This window comes from Peromyscus eremicus, chromosome 10 (genome assembly GCF_949786415.1).
Source record: "Peromyscus eremicus chromosome 10, PerEre_H2_v1, whole genome shotgun sequence".
In the NCBI taxonomy this organism is placed as follows: Eukaryota; Metazoa; Chordata; class Mammalia; order Rodentia; family Cricetidae; genus Peromyscus; species Peromyscus eremicus.
In genome coordinates, this window is record NC_081426.1 from 46,412,946 (window position 1) to 46,433,098 (window position 20,153).

Here is a 20,153-nt window from a genome sequence, read left to right on the forward strand (position 1 = left end):
TTCAGCTTGGAAAAACTCAGGTTTCCTAACTTGCTTACTAAAATAAATGACAGCTCAGGAGCAGCCAGGCAGGAGGTGTATGGGAGTAGGTACGGAGGAGAGGCCAGAGATTCTAGGTCCTCCCAGCACTCTATGTTCACCAGCCTGGAGTCTCTGGAAGCCCCAGCATATGGTTTCTTTAATAGAGATTTTATTACATAGACCTGACTGATTATGTCTTGGCCAATGGTGGTTGAACTCAACCTCCACCGCATTTCTCCTCCATCAGGGTTGGCAGATAGAGTTGGAAAGTGCAGCTTCTGATCAAGGAGCCTTCCATAGTGGCCTTAGTAAAGCCGAAGCCTTCCTATCAATTGGGAATTCCAAGGGTTAGTGGAACTGTTCTAGGACTGGGAGACAATGATCATATATGCCTTTCTCTCATACCATTCTCTGTTGGGAGCTTACGAGATTAATGTTTAAAATACATTTACCAGTGTAGCCACGGTATAAGGTACTGTGTGTAGGGGATACCTGCAGAGCTGCGGAAGAATGGGCCTTCAGAATTGGAGTCTGTATTCACAGCTCTTGGAAGTCCTTTTATTCCAGGCAGTTGTCTGAGACTGCTAACCCTGTTTTGTTTAATCTGTAAATTGGAGACTGTGATGATTACTTGCTTCATACAGTTATTGTAAGCAACACTGACAACAGGAAAAGAAACTTATGGGCTGAGGGTATAGTTCAGCAGTTAAGAACTGTGATCCTCTGGCAGAAGACCTCAGCTTGGCTCCCAGCACCCACACCAGGGCCTCACAACTGCCTGTAACTCCAGCTCTAGAGGAATCTGATGCAAGCATTAGCACTCACGTGTATAAACCCATACATGTAGATATAATTAAAAATAAGTAAATAACAAAAACAAACAACTTTGCAGAGCAGGAAGGAGAAAATGCTTTATCATATATTCCTTTTTTTTTTTTTTTTTTTTTTTTTTTTGAGACGGTTTCTCTGTGTAACAGCCTTGGCTGTCCTGGAACTCTCTTTGTAGACCAGGCTGGCCTCAAATTCAGAGATCCACCTGACTCTACGTGCTGAGATTAAAGGTGTACACCACCACCTGGTCATGTATCAGTTTCTACTGATAAAGTAGTCTTTTTAAAAAGTTAAAAAAAAAAAAAAAAAAAAAGATGCTTGTGTAGAGTAGTTTCTTATTTCTCGTTTCTGGTTTTTTTTTTTTTTTTTTTTTTTTTTTTGGTTTTTCGAGACAGGGTTTCTCTGTGTAGCTTTGCGCCTTTCCTGGAACTCACTTGGTAGCCCAGGCTGGCCTCGAACTCACAGAGATCCGCCTGGCTCTGCCTCCTGAGTGCTGGGATTAAAGGCGTGCGCCACCACCGCCCGGCCCTTCGTTTCTGTTTTAATATGATGCTCTCCAACATAACCCTGACTGCCCCTGTCACCAGAGCATAGTGAGCTGTGCTCTTTACTAGACCAGCAGAAATGCGGTTGGGCTTGGGTGAGAAGAGAGGTGGGTTTGGTAGCTGGCAGTGGGGGGTGATGGGATGCAGATGCTGTGATGCCATTTAATGAGGTGTATACATAACGGTGTAATAATTCCACCATGAGAGACACTGGGGTGCTTCTCTTTTCTCCTAATTACTGCTTTACTTAGCTCATTTTGGGTTTTGTTTCTTTTTTTGTTTGAAACCAGAAAGTCCTTTGCTGTTTCCTTACTACCCTCGAAAATCATTGCATTTTGTGAAAAGGCGGATGGAGACCATTATTCATCAGTGTCTGCAAAAGCCAGCAGTAAGTCTGAACGAAATGCGTGTCTTTGTGTGGGAAGGAGAAAAGCGGCAGTATCTGGCCTGCTTACGAAAACAACCATAGTATGTAACTGTTTTTCATTATTAAAGTGGACAATTTCTTAGGGTTCATCGTGCTAGCTCCTTACATGAATTTTAAAAATGGGCTGGTGAAAGTGTTGGCATTTTTAGGGACTTGTTCCCAGAAGAAGGCTTAGTTGTTTTGAAGTTTGAGTTCCAAAGCTCACATGCCCCGTTTTTCACTGCTGAATGACGGATGTTGAGAAACTAGTGAGAGGTGGGCTTTCATTTCGCCTGCACATCATTGCCAGCTCCTTTTTAAATTCTCTCTTTTCCTTCCCATCTGCCATTAAGGTTTCTTACCTTAAGGTTTAATGATAGGGATTTTTTTAAACCAAACTTTATGGTGATAGTCACATTTTCTGTGGAGTATCTCTGTATGTAATTGCACTAATTATGTCTTTTTCCTTTTTGTTTCATGTTGGTTTGGGTTTTGAGCATGCTGGCTAGACATTCTTACCATGAGCAGCATCCCCACCCTTGATAATTTGTTTTTAAATCTTACTTTATATAGGATGTAATTGGAAGATCGATGAATCAAGCAATTTGCATTCCATTATATAGAGATGCTAGGAGGTAATTCCCTTTACCCATTGTGAGCTATAAGTTTAGCAATGATTATAGATTTTCCTCATTTTGTTTTCTTGTTGTTTCAGTATGGACTCTGCCCGTAGATTGCTAAAATTCCCATTTCTGTAAGTTTCTTCCCCAACCTGTGTGAATAATATAACTCTGTTTCAATCTTAGGCAGCTTGATACCATATCCTGACTTTAAATTTTGTTCCTTAGGTGGAATAATAAAACTTCAAATCTACATTATCTTCTTTTTACTATTTTAGAAGATTCGGTTTATAAAATGTGTATCTTAAGGAGACATACTGATATTTCCCAGTAAGTATTAATCTGAAGTTTGAAATTGCAGAGATTTTATTATTTTTTTAACAGTTAACACACAGCTTCTCTTCCAGTGTTTTTGATCCTGAAAGATTTATTTGTTATCCCCTCCCCGTGTGTGTGTGTGTGTGTGTGTGTGTGTGTGTTTATCTACATGTGTATGCAGAGGCCAGAAGAGGCATTCAGTCCCATGAAGCTGGGGTTACAGGCAGTTGTAAACTGCCCATTGTGGGTGTTGGGAGCTAAACCCAACATTTCTGGGTACATCATGGAAGGCTTTTCGTCTTGGACTAATGAGATCTTTCAGTAAGTGGGAGGCTCTGTCCACAGAAAACTTGCTTTGAAATTCTAAAGAAAAATCAAGTTCACAGTTCCATTAGCATCTTAAATGGTGTTAAATCTCAGTTTAAAGGAAAGTTTTGAGGCTGAGATGTAGCCATAGAGAAACAGTTTGGCCTCTTCAGATATCCTAAGTTAAGTATCTAAATACTTTTTGTTGTTATTTGTTTGTCTGTTTGTTTTGAGACAGAGTCTTATTGTATGGCTCTGACTGTCTGGTAACACACTATACAGACCAAACTGGCCTGGAAATCAAGAGATCCTCCTACCTCTGCCTCCCCAGTGCTGGGATTAAGGGTTTAAGATTTGCCACCTTGTCCAGCAAATATCTGAATACTTTGATGACTGTGAGATTTTTAAACCAAGGTGATTTCTCCTGGGATGTGTAGCTCAGATAGCAGCATTCTGTAGCAGAAGTGTAATGTTCTCCATCTGCCAACTGCATTCTGTCAAGTGTTTAGGTGATTGACTATCCAGTTTGTTCCATAACTTCTTCTTTATTCCCGTTCTTTCTTCAAGATCTGTCAATAATGGACTAATTGGTATTAAATTTGGGAGCTTCACATATGCCACAACTGAAAAAGTCCGAAGGAGGTAAGTCTTGACCCTGTTTGAATGACAAGCACAGGTCTTGGGGTGGGGGCTTCTGAGTACTGCAGTTGTTGGGTAGAAGGGCGTCAGACTCAGATGGCAGGGGCAAAAGCGTTCTCATTTCCCAGAGAGGAGTAGGGCTCTTCGTAATACATACATAGAGGCTGTTTTCCTTAGAACTGGCGAGAACTTTACCACCTCACAGGAATTTGTGGGTCCTTATTGCTGTGCTTTCCTGTAGTTCTTCTAAGCCAGGGAAGTCCTTTGGTTCAGGAAGCAGATGTCCAGTGAGACAGAAGTCTTTGTTACTGCCCTGAAGCAGCAACAGATGAAGTGATGTACTGGGTTTTCTTAGGGTTCAGAAGGATAGTGACAACCAAGCCAGCCCTGAGGCTTTGTGGAGGAAGAGCCGACACTGACCACTGCCTGCTCTTTCCTCACTCTGTTTTCATAACCCAATGTTTTCAGTGATTCTTTGAGATAGGTCTGGTTTTCACCTTCAGAATATAGCATGAGTGCCACTTATGAACTCTTAGTAGACATAAGGCCTGGCCTTCCATGTCAGCTGTTTGAGAACTGTGAACCAGCTCCACAGATTTTTTTCTTTTTTCATGATTACCTATTTTTAAGATTTAGTTATGTTGGGAAAAATTAGTACAGAAAGTAATTTACTAATTTTTAATAGAAACTGATGGAATAATTTAATTGTCTTGTAGAGAATGTCAGCGTCTTAAATTATTTGGACCTCGGTGCCAGCCTGAAGTGATCCCATGCAGTGTTTCTTAGAGGTCATGATTGTTTTGCTTTAACAGAACATTTTACTTCTAGCACGTACAGTTGTCTAGACGCCCAGTTTTATGATGATGAGACTGTAACAGTCATCCTTAAAGACTCCATGGGACGAGATGGAAGAGACAGGATCTTGGTTCAGTTGCCGTTGTCCTTAGTGTATAACAGTGAGGATTCCGACGAGTATGAGTTCACTGGGACTTACTCGACAAGGTAACTGACTCGTTAGGAGATTGTCAGCCTCATAGGGCAAGAAGCTTTTCTGTTGTCCTCCCCCTCCCCTCTCCCCTCTTCTAGACAGCCTTACCTTAGTTAGCTGGCCTTGAACTCATGGTCTTCCTGTCTCGGCCTCCCAGTTGCTAGAACTACTGCTGTATATCACCATGCTAGCTAACAATTAACTGGTATTTTGTGTTTTTGTTTGTCTAGGTTTTTCGTTTTGTTTTGAGACAAAGTCTTGATATATAGACCAGGCTGGTCTTGAACTCATAAAGACACACCTGCCTCTGGGATTAAAGGTGTGCACTACCATGCTTAGCAACTATATTTTGATATATATCAAAGATTCGCCAGGCTGTGGTGGCACACACCTTTAATCCCAGCACTCAGGAGGCAGAGCCAAGTGGATCTCTGTGAGTTCGAGGCCAGCCTGGTCTACAGAGCGAGATCCAGGACAGGCACCAAAACTACACAGAGAAACCCTATGGGGGGGAGGGGGCGGGGGAAAGATTCTTATTGTTTAGGCATGCCAAATAATAGATTTTTAGTTGGTAGGGATAACTATCAAGGCAGCTGAATGGAAACATTCCTACTTTATACTTTTTGTCTTTGGTTTTCTGTGTTGCTGTACTGGAAATTGAACCCTAGGTTTTCCATATGCTAAGAAAGTGCTCTACCACGCTGCTATATTCCAGCCGCCTTTTTTTTTTTTTTTTTTTTTTTTTTGAGATAGTCTCACTGTGTACCTTTGGCTAGCTTGGAACTCACTAATGTAGATCAGGCTGGCTTTGAACTCATAGGACTCTGCCTGCCTCTGTGTCCTGAGTGATGGCATTAAAGGCCTGTGCCACACCCCTCTTTTTATTTGAGACAGTCCCACTAAATTGTCTTGGCTGGTCTTGAACTCACTCTGTTACCCAGTAACTTGTGATCTTCTTGTCTCAGAGGTTTCCAAATTGCTGGGATTACAGACTTGTGTGCTAGGCTCAGCTCTGTGTGTGTGTGTGTGTGTGTGTGTGTGTGTGTGTGTGTGTGTGTGTATTTTGTTTATATTGACACAAACTTCATTAGCTTTCTTACTGCTTTGGTTTAACAGTTAGTGAAGAAGGATTCCTAAGAATGACTTTGTTCCATTTTCAAGGGCATTGTTACCTTAGTGCGTAGTGGAATTCAACTTAGATCTGTATTTAGTGTTTTCCAGAATTAGGGCTTCTTCAGTGTTCATTTTGAGAGTATGTGGCCTGTTCTAAGAGGTGAGTTTAGTTGACTCTGAATTTTTCCCAGTAACTAGATTCTCTCTGATTTTAAAATGCATGTACTTTCTTTCTTGGAAAGAAAATTAAGCATTAGTTAGCATGATGCTCTGTGTGTTTGGCACTGCAGTATTTTTACAGCCTGTCTTACCAGGGCTGTTTGGTGGCAGCCGCTAGAATTCTGTTGAGAAGGGAAGGGTGGGTAACAGAGTCCCCCGACAGTCCAGGGAGGAGAGCCTTTGACTGGTGGTTGTGTTCTGTAGGCTCGATGAGCAGGGCAGCGTGATTCCCACGCGCACCTTGCACTTTGAGAAGCACTGGAGACTCCTGGAAAGCATGAAAGCACAGTATGTTGCCGGGAATGGCCTTCGCAAAGTGTCCTGTGTGGTAAGTATTGCAGAAAACGCAGGCCACGCCTGACTTTGCTCCTGTGGACCCTTCATTAGATACATTGTCTGCGAGGCCCTTTGTTTGTGTCCCTTCTGAGTCATTGTTTCTATTCATTGCAAGCATGTAGTAGCCTTGACTATTAGTTTCTTATTCTAAGGAAACTTACTAAGTAGGAAAAAATAACTCTGGATTCTGCTAATCTTCCAAACTGTTTTATGTAGAGGTCATTTTACATAAAGTGAAAGCTGAGTTGAGTGGCTGTGTAGTAAATTAGGATTAGGAATATACTCCTGTAAAGCCATCCTTTGATTTAAGCTTCTGATTTTAATTCCTTGACACATAATGTATTTGTTAAGCCATTCACTTACACAGTATTCATCTGGCCTTGTTTACATTAGTTAAGTTCAAACCTCCGGCATGTGAGGGTGTTTGAGATGGACATTGATGATGAATGGGAGCTGGATGAGTCTTCAGATGATGATGACGACGATGATGATGATGATGATGACGATGACGATGAGGAGGAGGAGGCGGAGGAAGAGGAGGAGTCCGGTGGGAAGCCTGTGAAGATCAAGGAGGAAGTGTTGTCAGAGTCGGAGACAGAGGCTCCCCAAGATGCTGCTGCCCTAGACCCAGACATAGTCATCAAAGTGGAGAAACTTGACCCTGAGTTGGACTCCTGACCCAGTTTCGCAGCATGTATTGTTGTAGCAAAAACATAGTGGGTGGACTAAGTTGCTGTGGGTCACGTTGAATTGTCTGTGTAACGAAAAATAAATGGTGAAGTTTATTTTTTCATACTCTGTTTCATCCTTTGGAAGAGAGTCACTGTGGTAGATTTCTTTCTTGCTGAGATTTCTCTTTCATGCTGTGCAGAGCTAGTGTTCAAAGAAAACGCAGATTTGACCTGAAGAAAAAGGCAAGTCATTTCTGTCAAAGGTATCATCATTATTCCTATGTGAGGGAGCATTGCATTTGAATAGTCAGGGTGCATATTCCTGTCTTCTCAGCAGTTAGGAAGCTGAGGCAGGAGGCTGAAGAGAGTTCAAGATGAGCTGGACTAAATGTAGCTATTTATCCCTATATTTTGGTACATTTCATGTATTTTATTTAAATAATTCTTTTTATTATTTTTAAGTGTGTGTGTGTGTGTGTGTGTGTGTGTGTGTGTGTGTGTGTGTGTATGGTTATACAGAGGTGTGTATGGGAGCCCTCAGAGGCCAGAGGTGTCAGGTCCCTTGGAGCTAGAGTTATAGGCAGTTGTGAGCCTCCCAGCATGGGTGCTGAGAATCGAACCCAGGTCCTCGGGAAGAGCAGAGGGCACTTTCAATTTCTGAGCCATCTCTCCTGCACCTACATTTCATATTTAAAAAACTGGGCCTAATTTTCATCTTCCTTTTCTAAAGTTTTATGTTTCTAGGGTACTTGGAAAATTTTAAAGTAAATTACGTTGATTTCCTCTAATGCTAAGCCAAAAGATAAATCCTGTCTTGTGATTGAAATAACAAAACACTGCTTGGTGGCCATGTGATTCTCTTTCTTGGCTGTGTCCCTGTTTTTGGACTTTTTAGTGTTTAGATGGGTTTTTCTCTCTGTGTAGACCTGGTTAGCTGTTGGCCACTGGGAACATGAGGTGTGCAGACCAACTACACCTAACCTGAATTTAGTGAAAATGGGGTGTCACTTCCTAATGTTCATGCCTCCAATAGAATTGTCGTCTCACATGCCTGTTCAGGAGATTCCAGAGTGTATGTGAATGCTAATATACTACAATACACTGATACACGAAAGACTGAAATATCTGTGGGCGAGAAGACATATTAATAACAGGTGAGTGGGTAACTGTAGGGCTGCTATGTAGTTTAATAGGTAGCTCACAGTTGGGTGTAGAATACTACTAAATAGAACGTACAGCAGCTCTTTTTTTTCCAGACTCTGTATTGGACCTCCACTGAGCAAGGTGCTCAGTGCTAAAGTCCCATGTCATCAAAAAGAGACTAGTCCTTTAGTCTGAACTTTAGAGAAATCAGAAGAGAAATAGTAACCCAAATTCCCCAAACAGTTCCTTTTCCGTCAGCATGACAGTGAAGTTCTTCCCTCTGCCTTAATCCTCACAAAAAAGTGATGGGTGTCAACCAGTTGGTTTTCTGTGCTCTGTCTCCCACTTACAAGTGATGGATTAACTGTTGGTTGGTTGTGTTGTCATCAACCCCCTCATCTGAGTTTATCAGGACACTTGCTCTTTCTGGGGCTTAGGTATTGTCCAATTCTGGAATCGAAAGTAAAGGCAATTAAGATCTTTATTTGTTGAATTTGTCTGGGTGCTTTCATGGATCTGATCTGTGGGCTTTGAAAGGAAAACTGAATGGAAGCCACTGTCCTGCACAGGTGCAGACACTCCAGGTTTGAACTTTAGAAGACACCATACACAATGTAGTCTTGAAACTGATCAGCCTCTGCATAAATGTCTTGTTAGTGGGTCAGTGTTTATAGTATAATGCAAAATGTTTTAAAGTTGATTTTATGAGCAGTGAAGGTAACTGTCAGATGATTGCAGGCATGTGAGACATTTTAGAGTGAATACATTGCACACATTTACCTAACTTGGAAGGATCAAGGGAACAAATAATCAGAGATTCTTTTTAGAATGAACTGTTCTTTCAAGTAAGCAGCTGGTTCCTTACTAGCCAGGAATCTTCCCATGTGACTTCAGTGTTCGGTTCGTAAAGGCTTTGGTACATGCACGGTGACTTCCTGTGATTCCAGCAGACACATAAGTTGGAGCTGAAATTCCCAGACTTTCCTAGGGGTTCAGTCCACATCTGGGTATGCCAGTTACCCTTTGAAGTTGACTTCCTAATTTGGGGAAAGTAGTTTGTGGTTAATGCTTTTCCTGTGTATAATAAATATGAACTGGATTCCTACTACATCCAAATGAAAAACATTGAAGCTGATAACCAAACTTTAATAAGATGTACAGTACTGTTTATTACTATGTATACTATATTCTTTTTACCATTACTTTGCTTTTTACATTTTTCTTGGTACTGAAGATCAGAACTGGGGCAAACACCTGACCACCGAGCTACATCACCAGTCCAAATATTTTGGCTTTTAATGTCTAGAATAACTTAATGATTACAGACCGTCACTTCTTTAGTATATAGAGCTACAAATGCTGAGTTTACATTTGGAATTTCATGAAGGACAGTGGAGTGTGAGAGGAAGGGTAGGGTCTGGCAAGTGCAGTGCTGCTGCTGTTCCTGGCTGTGGGTGTGGGAGGAACATTAGGTAAAGCTCCCTGTCTAGTGGGCCTTTGGAGCTGGAGGGGGAAATGAGAGCTTGTGGAATGTTGCTGGTATGTGTGATACCTGACAAGATTAGCACTTGGGGTGGGGTGGAAAGACAGAATTTCTCTACTTAGCCCTAGCTGGCCTCGAACTCAGAGATCAGCCTACCAAGTGCTGAAATTAAGGAGAGCACCTCCATGCACAGATCAGATTAACAGTTTAAAAAATTTTTTTGTCTTTTCTTTTTGAGACTGGGTCTCTATATAGCCCTGGAAGGCCTTGAACTCAGAGACCCACTTGGCTTCTGCTTCCAGAGTGCTGGGACTAAAGGTGTGCACTAGCCATGCCTGGCTAGATTAACACTTCTTATTTAAGGTGTTCCGTGTTGCCCTTTTCCGGGATAAATTGTGTGGAAGCTTTAGAAACTTGAATAGCATACCTCCTCTCCCCCCATTTTATTTAATTACTTGGTTACTTTATATCAGACTTAATGTTAACGGTGGTAAATCCTTTCTAATTCTCTGGCTTTGCAGTTTTTGTTCCTTCCCATTGTATTCTTGATTTTTTTTTCCACAATGAAAATTTTACACTCATCAAATGCTAAAGTATCCCATCTTTTAAAATCAGAATAGTTGAGTCTAAATACAAAGGGAAACCAAGCAGAATCACCTTGGGTTTATGGCAACATGTAAGAAGGGGAGTTAATATATATGAGTTTGTAGTTTTATTCTTTGGAGGACGTTCGGCTAGTCGACACAGTGCTAAAAGATAGCTGTAACTGAAACTGGATTTCTTGGTTTCAGTAGGAGCTAGGCAGTGTTGAGGGCACCTTTTGAAGTTGTGATAGTCATCCATAGCCTTGACATCAACCAGCCTCTTTTTTTGACTGTCTGCCCTGTCATCATTTAGTTCTCGTAGAGCATGGGGATCTAATACATAAGATTGTACTCTCAAGGTCATGAAAATCTTACAGTGATAGCAAGGACTGTTTAAAAGCAGAAATGACCCCCATGAGAAACATGCAGTCCAGGAGAGTCTTCTTGTCTTTCTGAGATGAGATTTCACTGTGTAGCCAGTCTGACCTTAAAATTCACTGTGCTCCAGCTGTAACCTCACCAGTGTACATAGTATACCACAGGCCCGGAGAGACAGCTTCAGCAGTTAAGAGCACTGGCTGTTCCTGCAGAGGATCCAGATTCAGTTTCCAGCACCCACATTGGGACTCACGACTGATTTAACTCCAGTGACAGGAGATCTGATGCCCTCTTCCGGCCTCTGCAGGGACTAGGCATGCACGTGACGCACATAAATACAGGCAAAACACTCATACATGTAAAATACTTTTAAAAAATATTATAGCACGCACCACCATACCCAGTGGTGGTTGCTTCCTCATTCTTGTGACATCATACCCAAAAGAAACACCTTGCTGGAGGACACCTTTAGTTTGGCTCACAGTTCATGAAACAACTCATCAGGTCATGAAACGGTTCATCACATCATGATGGAGAAGTAACAGGACCCACTCCTCTCCATGATAGTGGGAAGCAGAAGTGTGAGGTGGCTGGTTACACTGGGGTGGCAAACAGGATGCAGAAAGCTGACACTGAGCCAGGCTGAAAGCCCCCGGGACCCACCTCTTCACATTTGCTTGCCATAAGGGTTCCACAGCCTCACTCCACAGCATCTGTCGTTAGCTGGGGACTGAGTGCAGAGACACACATGCTGACGGGAAGGGCATTTCACATCCAGACTCTAACACCCAACTAGAAATGTGTCGAATAGTTACTTCTAGGAAATGCATTGTTAATACAGTAGGGAGATCATAGATGTTTGCATTGCACTTTATTTTCTTATTTCTTCCTAGACCAAGATTTCCCAGGCACATACTACTCACATCAGAATTGCCCCAGTTAGCGAATACAGCTGCAAATGTAGGGATTCGACTCTGATCCCACACACTCAGCATATGAGGGTAGGGCCTGGGGCTGCATCCATGATACATTCTGTCTTTTAAGGTTGAGAACTACTTTCTTTGAACGCTGTTTCTAGAAAATGAATTTTGTAGTTATAAGAGCATACACGGCTCCCTTATAGACATTGAAAATTATTTTTTGTTCTTAAGAAATGATCCTAACTGGAAGTTAATTACACATGCAAGATGCTCACACATCTATAAATCTGTTTAAACGATGGAGGCATAATTGTACCTCAACTCTCTTTATGCATTGCAGCATGTAGAAATGAATCCCTTAGGGCCCCATTTCAGTCCTAACAAGATTATGTTCCGCTGAGTAGTGGATGCCGAGTTGGATATGTATGGTCATGCTGGTAATAAGCCATTACAGTTCATAAATGTCACCTTTCCTCTGGTGTGTGCAGTCAGACTGAACCTGGTGCCTCAGGACGCAAAGTGCAGTGCGCACTGATTGTTGTACGGATGATAAATCTGCCCCACGACAAGACTTGAGATGAAGCGAGTGTTTACTGGCTTGTTATGTCTTCAACGCTAACATGAGGGAGCGGGCCTGTTGTTTGCACGGCCTGCCGTCCAATTTACAAGGCTCGCCTGTCCTCCAAGACTAAAAACTTGAGGCACGATCTTTCCTCATTTCTGCGGTCCTGACTCATGTTAGTGAGTGAACATTATTGCTACGTTAAGTTGTATTTCTTTCTACAGTTTCGATGGTAAAACTGGGTTCCTGGGAGTGAAATGAGATGAGTGGGCAGTGGCTATAAACCACACTCCTCGCTGCAGACATTTCGGGGAGTCTGGAAAACTTGCAACAGTGCAGAGGCCTCCTCTCTCCTCTGCTTGCTTTGCCCACTGTGGCAGGAAGAGGTGTGAGGGGTCAGGTGTATCTACAAAGCAGTCTCTTCCCATGGGGGTAAGCTCAGCATCTCCATGTGTCTGTGGGTAGCAAAGGACTGCAGCCACTGCTCTGGGGCCCTGTGCAATTTAGGGTCCCTTTCTCTGCAAGAGCTGAAGGCGCCGTCAGAGATGGGAGCGGGCCCAAGTGACTGGTTGATAGATTCCGTCAGGCTGGAGGAGTCGGGTGTACTAAAGGCTGCTGGGAAGTGGAGAAAGGAAAAGTCAGTGGGCTTTTACCTCGGTCAAGTTGCACATAAGTGGTGACATGGATAACGTGTCTGCAGGAGTGTTGGGCTGTGGATAGATGTGAGATGAGAGAATGGGACCATGGGTAGGCAGCTCTTGCTGTGGGGGGCAGAGGAGCAGAATAGATGGCCCATAGTCCTCCCCCTCCCCCCACCTCCAGGACCAAAGTTCTCACAGCAAGAGTGGAGAGGACAGGTGTGAAAGTCACGTTAGGATGGTAACGTAGTTAAGATCACTTTCTACAGCTGCTCAGACGTGGGGATGGCCGGGGATGAGAGTTAGGTGTAAGCTGAGATGGGATTTATCCAGTTTACTAAGACCCAGACTGGAAGGAGTATTTGCAGGGGTGTCAGGGAAGGTTGGCACAGTGACAGGGTTAGGAGGTGGGAGAGTATGGGAGTTTTACCATCAGAGGATGGAAGACAGGTCGTGGCCACGGAGTAGGACAACGGTGGTGAAGACCACAGACGTGTCCCTGATGGTAAGTGTCACCAATGGCAGTTGACGGCTGCTGTGGGGGTAAAGGACAAAACATTGAGACTGAATAGGTAGCTACACTTTGTGTCTGGACAAATTATAAAAAAAATAAGTGCCCACTTATGAAAGGCTTGGTCTCCAGCTGTGATGGTTTGAAACTGCAATGTCCCCCAGCACGCTCCTACGCTGAGTGTTTAGTCCCTAGCTGGTGGTGCTGTATTGAAAGGTTCTGGCATCTTGTTGGAAGCTTTTGAAGGTTATCCCTGGTCCCTGTTTCTCTAGTGAATACTCCCCTGCTACTAGAATATTCTTCCTCACCATAGGCCCAGGATCAGTGCAGTCCGGTAACCATGGACTGACTTAAACCACGAGCCTAAAATTGTTCCTTTCGAGTACTTGATCACAGCAATGCAGGAAGTAATCTACATAGAAGCCGGCCTGAAGCACTATTGGGAAGTGGAAGAACCTTTAGCAGGGGTGGCCTAGTGGGAAGACATTAGATCATTGGGGGCATGCCCCTAAAGGGGACACTGGGATACCTGCCTGTGCTGGCTAGTTTCATGTCAACATGACACAAACTAGAGTCAGCTGAGAGGAGGGAATTTCTTTTTTTGTTTGTTTTTTAGTTTTTGGTTTTTTCTTTTTTTGGTGTGGGGGGGGGAGTTTCCCTTGTTTTTCGAGACAGGGTTTCTCTGTGTAGCTTTGCACCTTTCCTGGAACTCACTCTGTAGCCCAGGCTGGCCTTAAACTCATGGAGATTCACCTGCCTCTGCCTCCCGAGTGCTGGGATTACAGGCGTGCACCACTGCCGGCTGAGGAGGGAATTTCTTGTTTGAGAAAATGGGATCGGGCTGTAGGCAAGCCTGTAGAGCATTTTTTAAATTAGAAATTGATGTGGGAGGGCCAAGCCCATTGTAGGTGGTACCCTCCCTGAGCTAGTAGTCCTGGGTTCCATAAGGAAGTAGGCAGAGCAAGCTAGGATGAACAAGCCAGTAGGCAGTACCCCTCCATGGCCTCCGCATAAGCCCCAGCCTCTGAGTTCCTACCCTGTTTGAGTTCCTCTCCTGACTTCCTTTAATGATGGCCTATGATGTCAGAGTGTAAGCCAAAGAAGCCCTTTCCTCCTCAGCTTGCTTTTGGACATGATATTTTATCATGTCAATAGCAACCCTAACTAAGACACAGCCCCTCTGTGTGTGTGTGTGTGTGTGTGTGTGTGTGTGTGTGTGTCCCTCTGTCCCTCATAGACTGAAAACAAACCAAAACCAATTTTTTCCTTATTTAAATTAGATTATCTCAGGTATTTTGTCACAGGAAGCAGAAGCTGACTAGCATACTGTTCACCAACTGAGTGGTCAGGGTTTAGATGGCCCCTCTGTGGCAGTTAGGGTCACCTGAAACAATGCAGCAACCGTGGAGAAGATAACAATGAATCGGGGGCTGAGGTCATCAATGAATGAGGTTTTGAGAGGCCAGGGAGAGGACAGTCACTGTAGGCCACTTAATATGGAGCAAGGCTGGGACCCAAGCCCTGGAGACCAGAGCACAGCTGTGTTCCTCAGCCCCACACTGACTGCCCTGGAGGTGCCGGTATCCATCACTGATGGTGATAAAAATCATCATGAAATAGAAAGGTTATGGAACCTACACAAGTAGGCCCTCGCCTTTCAATCCACTCCAGCCATAGGCTGGTGCTTCTGACATCTGAGAGTAAGATCCTGACCTGTGATGTGGGTGGGGCCACTTCTGATTCGGTTCCACACCTGGAAGCAGCCCTCATCTCTGAGGACTCTGGGAAACAAGTCATGATAGTTATTCTCCTGCCTCGTGTCTTTGATGCACTGCTGATCACACACAGGACCCAGTGAGGAAGAGGCTTTCTTAAGCCAAGTGCCAGGAGACTGGACCTGAGCCATCCCCTGCTTAGAGTTTGGGGGTCAAGCTGCTGGCAAACAGAACACAGGCAGAATGAGAGACCCTCCCCTGCATGAAGGTGCGGGTCAGGACTGCCCCAGCTCTGGGTCAGTGTGGACCAAATGGCCACCTCTGGAGGAAGGGCCCAGTCTAGACAGCACTGGCCTTTCTGCTCAGTTCTGGTTTCCATATTCCCAGGAGATCATGCATGCTTCAACGGACTGCTTTAGCAGACCCAGGAGTGCCCCAACACTGCTGAATATGGGAACCTCTGCCTCTGCCAAATTGCACCAAAAGTCCTGGGCTCTTGGGGCCAATCCAGCCCTCAGGCACATGGTGCTGCTAAGGATCCCCACCCGTACCTGTCCCCTCCCTGCTCCTTGGTTTCAGTTGGTTTGTTAAGGTTCTCTGTAGGAGTCTGTTAGGGAAGAGGAAGAGCATGGGAAAGCCTTCAAGGTGCCTTCCGGAGCGCTATCTCGTGGTTCTCTGATCTACTCTGCAGCGAAGGGATGCTGTTTATAGATCAGAGAGAACACAATGAAGTTCTGAGAGGTTTGGGGTTGACTTGCCCCAAACGGCACAGCTAGGAGGGACAGAGTGCAAACCAAAATGACAGTCCTGGCATCCGCTGACCAGTACTGCCGTCAAGGATTGAACCTTTAGTAAGAGCTCTTTCAAGCGTATCTGTGATAACTCATTCACCCCCGTCCGCATCCTACAAGGTGAGTGGTATGATTAGCCTCGTTACACAGATGAAGAAACTGGGACACGGGGACACTGACTAACTTGCCCTTGGGCATTCTGTGGCCCTGGGGCGGGATGCTCAGCCAGGCGGTCCAGCTGTAGAGTCTGCGGACCCAACTAGCTTCAGCAGGCATCCGTTGTCCCCTGGCTCCGGGTTCCTCCCTCCACCCCTGCTAACTGCTGGACCCTGACCACCGTCTCCCTGAGCACAGCTGTGATGGCTGTGGCAGCTGAGACCGATCTTGACAGTCTTCAATGTGCAGGGTTTCCACCCTCAGCCCTGCCGAAAAGCAGCCCTGCCATAAAGCAGCCCACAAAGGACTTTCGCTTTGCTTCTGGAAATGGGATTTGCAGAGTGGGGAACCGAAGTCTGGCTTCTGACCTCAGTTGAATATAGACTCCTCTCATGACACCACTGCATGTCCCCTGTCACCTTTGTCTCCCGTGGAGATCTCTCCTGTCTTGTCAGGTCTCACAGAGACACAGTTTGCTTTGTCCCCAGACAGGTGACCAGCTCATGAGGTTGAAGGAAGGACAATGGACCATGTCTCCTCTCCAGTCCGTTTCCTGGTTTGCCAAGATAATTTTGCATTTTGCTGGTGTGCAGACTTCAGTGTATCAAAGCCCCCAGGGAAGGCAGGGGGCTTAGGGAGAGGAAAGGGAATGCTTTCTAACGAATAAGTGATAAAGCTAAAGGCAGACTGGTGTTGGCAACAGGAACTTAAACTGTGTGACTTGGTGAAACGCAGACCAGAAAGGCTCACATTTTTTTGACCTATCAAATGAAAACTTCAAAATATGAGAATCAGGTATCCTGAAAATAATTGGGTTGTGGTTTGGTTTGCATATGTGGGAAGACGCGTGTGTATGTATATGCTTCCATATCTGTGAGCGCTTTCCACCTCAGATGTTGAGGAAGGGCCTCTCTCTTGAACCCAGAGCTCCTTGATTCAGCTAGTCCAGCTAGCCAGCTTGCTCCAAGCACCCCTGCATCCACTCCCTGAGCGCTGGGACTCCAGGTGGGCAGCGTGCCATCCTGGCATTTATGTAGGTGCAGGGGATCCACGCTCTGGCCCTTAGGTTTTCCAGGCAAGTGTTCCACCTGCTGACCCATTTCACCAGCCCTAAATTGTTTTATATAATGAATTTCTCCGCCAAAGAAAACATCACCAGTCAATTATCTTTACCCATTCAACGTACAAAGAGACTTGGTGGAGAAAGACTATCTTTGGGATTGGAAACAGAATGCTGTCCATCTCACTTTATGGTCACCAGAGGAGTGAGTCTTTCCTGAAAGGTTTAACTGAGCAGGAAAGACTCACCTTGCACAGGAGTGGCACTGTCCCGTGGACTGGTGGGTCTTAGCTGCAATAAAAAGGAGACAGCAACTGAATACCAGCTTTCATCTCCCTGCTTCCTGGCTGCAGAGGCAGGGTGAGCAGCTGCCTCATGCTCCTGCCACCATGCCTCTCCTGCTGTGATGGACTGTCCCTTCCAACTGAGAGCCAGAACCAATGGCCTTCCTCCCTCCCTTAGAAGGCCTTTGTCAAGTAGTTCATCACAGCAATGGTGCTGATGCAGTAAAGGATAGCTCTTGCATGGTTCACGATCCTCATTGTCTGGTTAAATAATGACTCTGATTAAAGACCATTTCCCCGTTTAAATGTCCTTTCTTTGGCTTTGAATCCCATTAAGACTTTCAAATGACAGATTTTTTTTTTTCTTTACTGAAAGTATATAAGAGAGATGCCATCACTGTGGCCAAGGATATCTTTCTGAATTTTGGAGAAGCAGTCTTATGGGCTGCTCTCTGTGTGTGGCCTCCCAAGGTAGCCGTTTGCAAGGGGAAGGCTCACTTGAACGCACAGGTCTGAAGGATTGTTTAAGAAGAAACCCCTTTACTCTCAGGTCATCTCTCTAAAGCAGAGTATTGGGGGAATGGCCATAGACACACAGTATCCCTGAATAGTGACCAGTAGCCAGCCATAGGCAACAGGACCTCAATGCGGTTGATCACATTACATCCCCAGTCAGGAAGAAGAGAGCTATGAGTACTTATAGAATTCTCAGCTTTTTCTCCAGCACCATGTCTACCTGCATGCCTCCATGTCCCACCATGATGATAACGAACTAAACCTCTGAACTATAAAGCCACCCAATTAAATGTTTCCCTTTGTAAGAGTTGCTGTGGTCATGGCGTCTCTTCACAGCAATAGGAACCCTGACTGAGACACCGAATCTAATGTATGATCCTACGCTGTGTGTGCTTCCTCCTGCTGCTGTAGCAGATCCTGTTCACCAACTTGTGTTTTTTGAGCTGTCCTTGCAGCCTTAGCCTGAATCCCACTTCACTGTGGTGACTAATGTATTTAATGTGCTGCTGGATTTGATTTGCTGTGACTTGGGTATTTTCCCTCTATGTCCCCTGTGGATAATGGTTTATCGTCTTTGTGTTATATGTCTGTCTGGTGTAGCGTAAGTTTGGAAAAATTCCTTTCTCCTCATTTTTTTTTTTTTTGAGTAATTTAGGGTGAATTAGTTCTCCTTTGCACATTTGGTAGAATTCGACAATGGAACCATCTGGTCCCAGGCATTTCAATTGTTTTCTTTACATTTATTCTGTGGATGTCTATGTGTGTGGGTGCTCATGTGCCGCCACACACACAAAGAAGTCAGAGGTCAACTTGCAGGAGTCAGTTTTCTAATTCTGCCATGTGTATTCCAGGGATCCAAGCTAGACCATCAGATTGACTGGCAAATACCCTTATCAGATGGGCCTTTTACCAATGAATTGGGCATTTTATGATTGGAGACATTTTTTTTAAAAGAGAGAATTCTCTTTATTACATTTTAATTTTCATTCTTGTGATTTTATATACGGGGTGGAGTGCCATGGCTCACATGTGGAGGTCAGAGGACAATTGTGAGTGTTGGTTCTCTACTCAATACGGGTCCCCGGGATTGAACTCGGGTTGTCAGGCTTGGAGGCAGGCACCTTTACGTGCTGAGCCATCTTTCCAGTCCTAGTGGGAGAGTTTTTATTACTGACTCCCTCACATCATGAGAATGAGCTTTGGGTTTTATATTTGCTTTGAGTCAATCTTTGTATTAGAGTTCCCTAGAAGAGCAGAATGGATACAATGCATGTGTATTAAAAGGAAATTCATTAGACTGGTTCATGCAACTGAGCAGTCCAACACTGGCGATTTTCCAGCGGAGGAGCTGAGATCTGACAGCTGGACACCGCAGCAGTCTGTGGAGAGTCTTGGGTCTTCAGTGCATGTTGGAAGCCCGTACAGGCTGGGATCTAATATCAGTGAAGGAATGCAGCAGCGTCAGCAACAGGGGAGATGAACTCGCCAATGAGTCGTGAAGGCAGGGAGGCAAAAAGAGAAGCTTTCCTCTCATATTCCTGTTCTCTAGCCTGCCACCCGAAAGTACCACCCACACTGAGAGTGGGTCTTCCCACTGTAAATAATCTGATCAAGAAAACCCCTGCCAGGTGAACCCAGGAGCTTCTCTCTTAGTTGATTCTAGATCCAGTCAAATTGACAAAAGAGGTTAATGTCAGAATGTTGGTGTGAAATATGAGCCCAGGAATTTGTCCATCTCTTCCAGTTTATCAACTTTGCTGGCTGCAGTCATGAAAACCTTAAATGTTCCTTTGTATTTCTGTAAAGTTTACTGTCATCTTGCCTTCCTCGTATCTGATTTAAATGATTTTTTTCTTTTAAAGTTAGACTAGCTAAGGGTGTGCCAGTTTTGTCCTTTTGAAGAATTAATTCTTTGTTTTAAAGTCTTTGTAATTTTTTTTCAGACTCTCAGTTACTTCTGCTTTGATTTTTGTTGTTGTTGATATTGTTTTGTTTTAATGAGACGGTGTGGTGGTTTAAATAGGAATGGCCTCCATAGGCTCATATATTTGAATACTTGTCCATCAGGGAGTGTTGCTCCTTGACAGGGATTAGGAGGTGTGGCCTTGCTGGAGTGGGTGTGACCTTGTTGGAGGAAGTGTGTCACTGAGGGTGGGCTTTGGAATTTCAAATGCTCAGGCCCAGTGGCTCACTCTCTTCCTCCTGCCTGCTGATCTGGTTGTAGAACTCTCAGCTACCTCTCCAGCACCATGTCTGCCTGTGTGCCACCATACTTCCCACCATGGTGATGATGGACTAAACCTCTAAATGTAAATAAGCCCCAATTAAATGTTTTCTTTTATAAGAGTTGCCATGGTCATGGTATCTCTTCACAGCAACAGAAACCCTAACAAAGACAG

General features: G+C 44.4%; 1 protein-coding gene across 1 annotated transcript; it reads left to right on the forward strand.

Annotated features, from left to right (window-relative positions):
- Positions 1–7,127, forward strand: Anapc4 (anaphase promoting complex subunit 4). The gene is made up of 9 exons (XM_059275052.1): positions 1–20; positions 1,688–1,785; positions 2,377–2,438; positions 2,519–2,557; positions 2,652–2,753; positions 3,615–3,689; positions 4,515–4,688; positions 6,211–6,334; positions 6,736–7,127. Exons 2-9 carry the CDS (start codon positions 1,747–1,749, stop codon positions 7,018–7,020), a joined length of 900 nt encoding a protein of 299 aa, XP_059131035.1. The 5' UTR covers positions 1–20; positions 1,688–1,746; the 3' UTR covers positions 7,021–7,127.
- Positions 7,128–20,153: the final 13,026 nt, after the last annotated feature.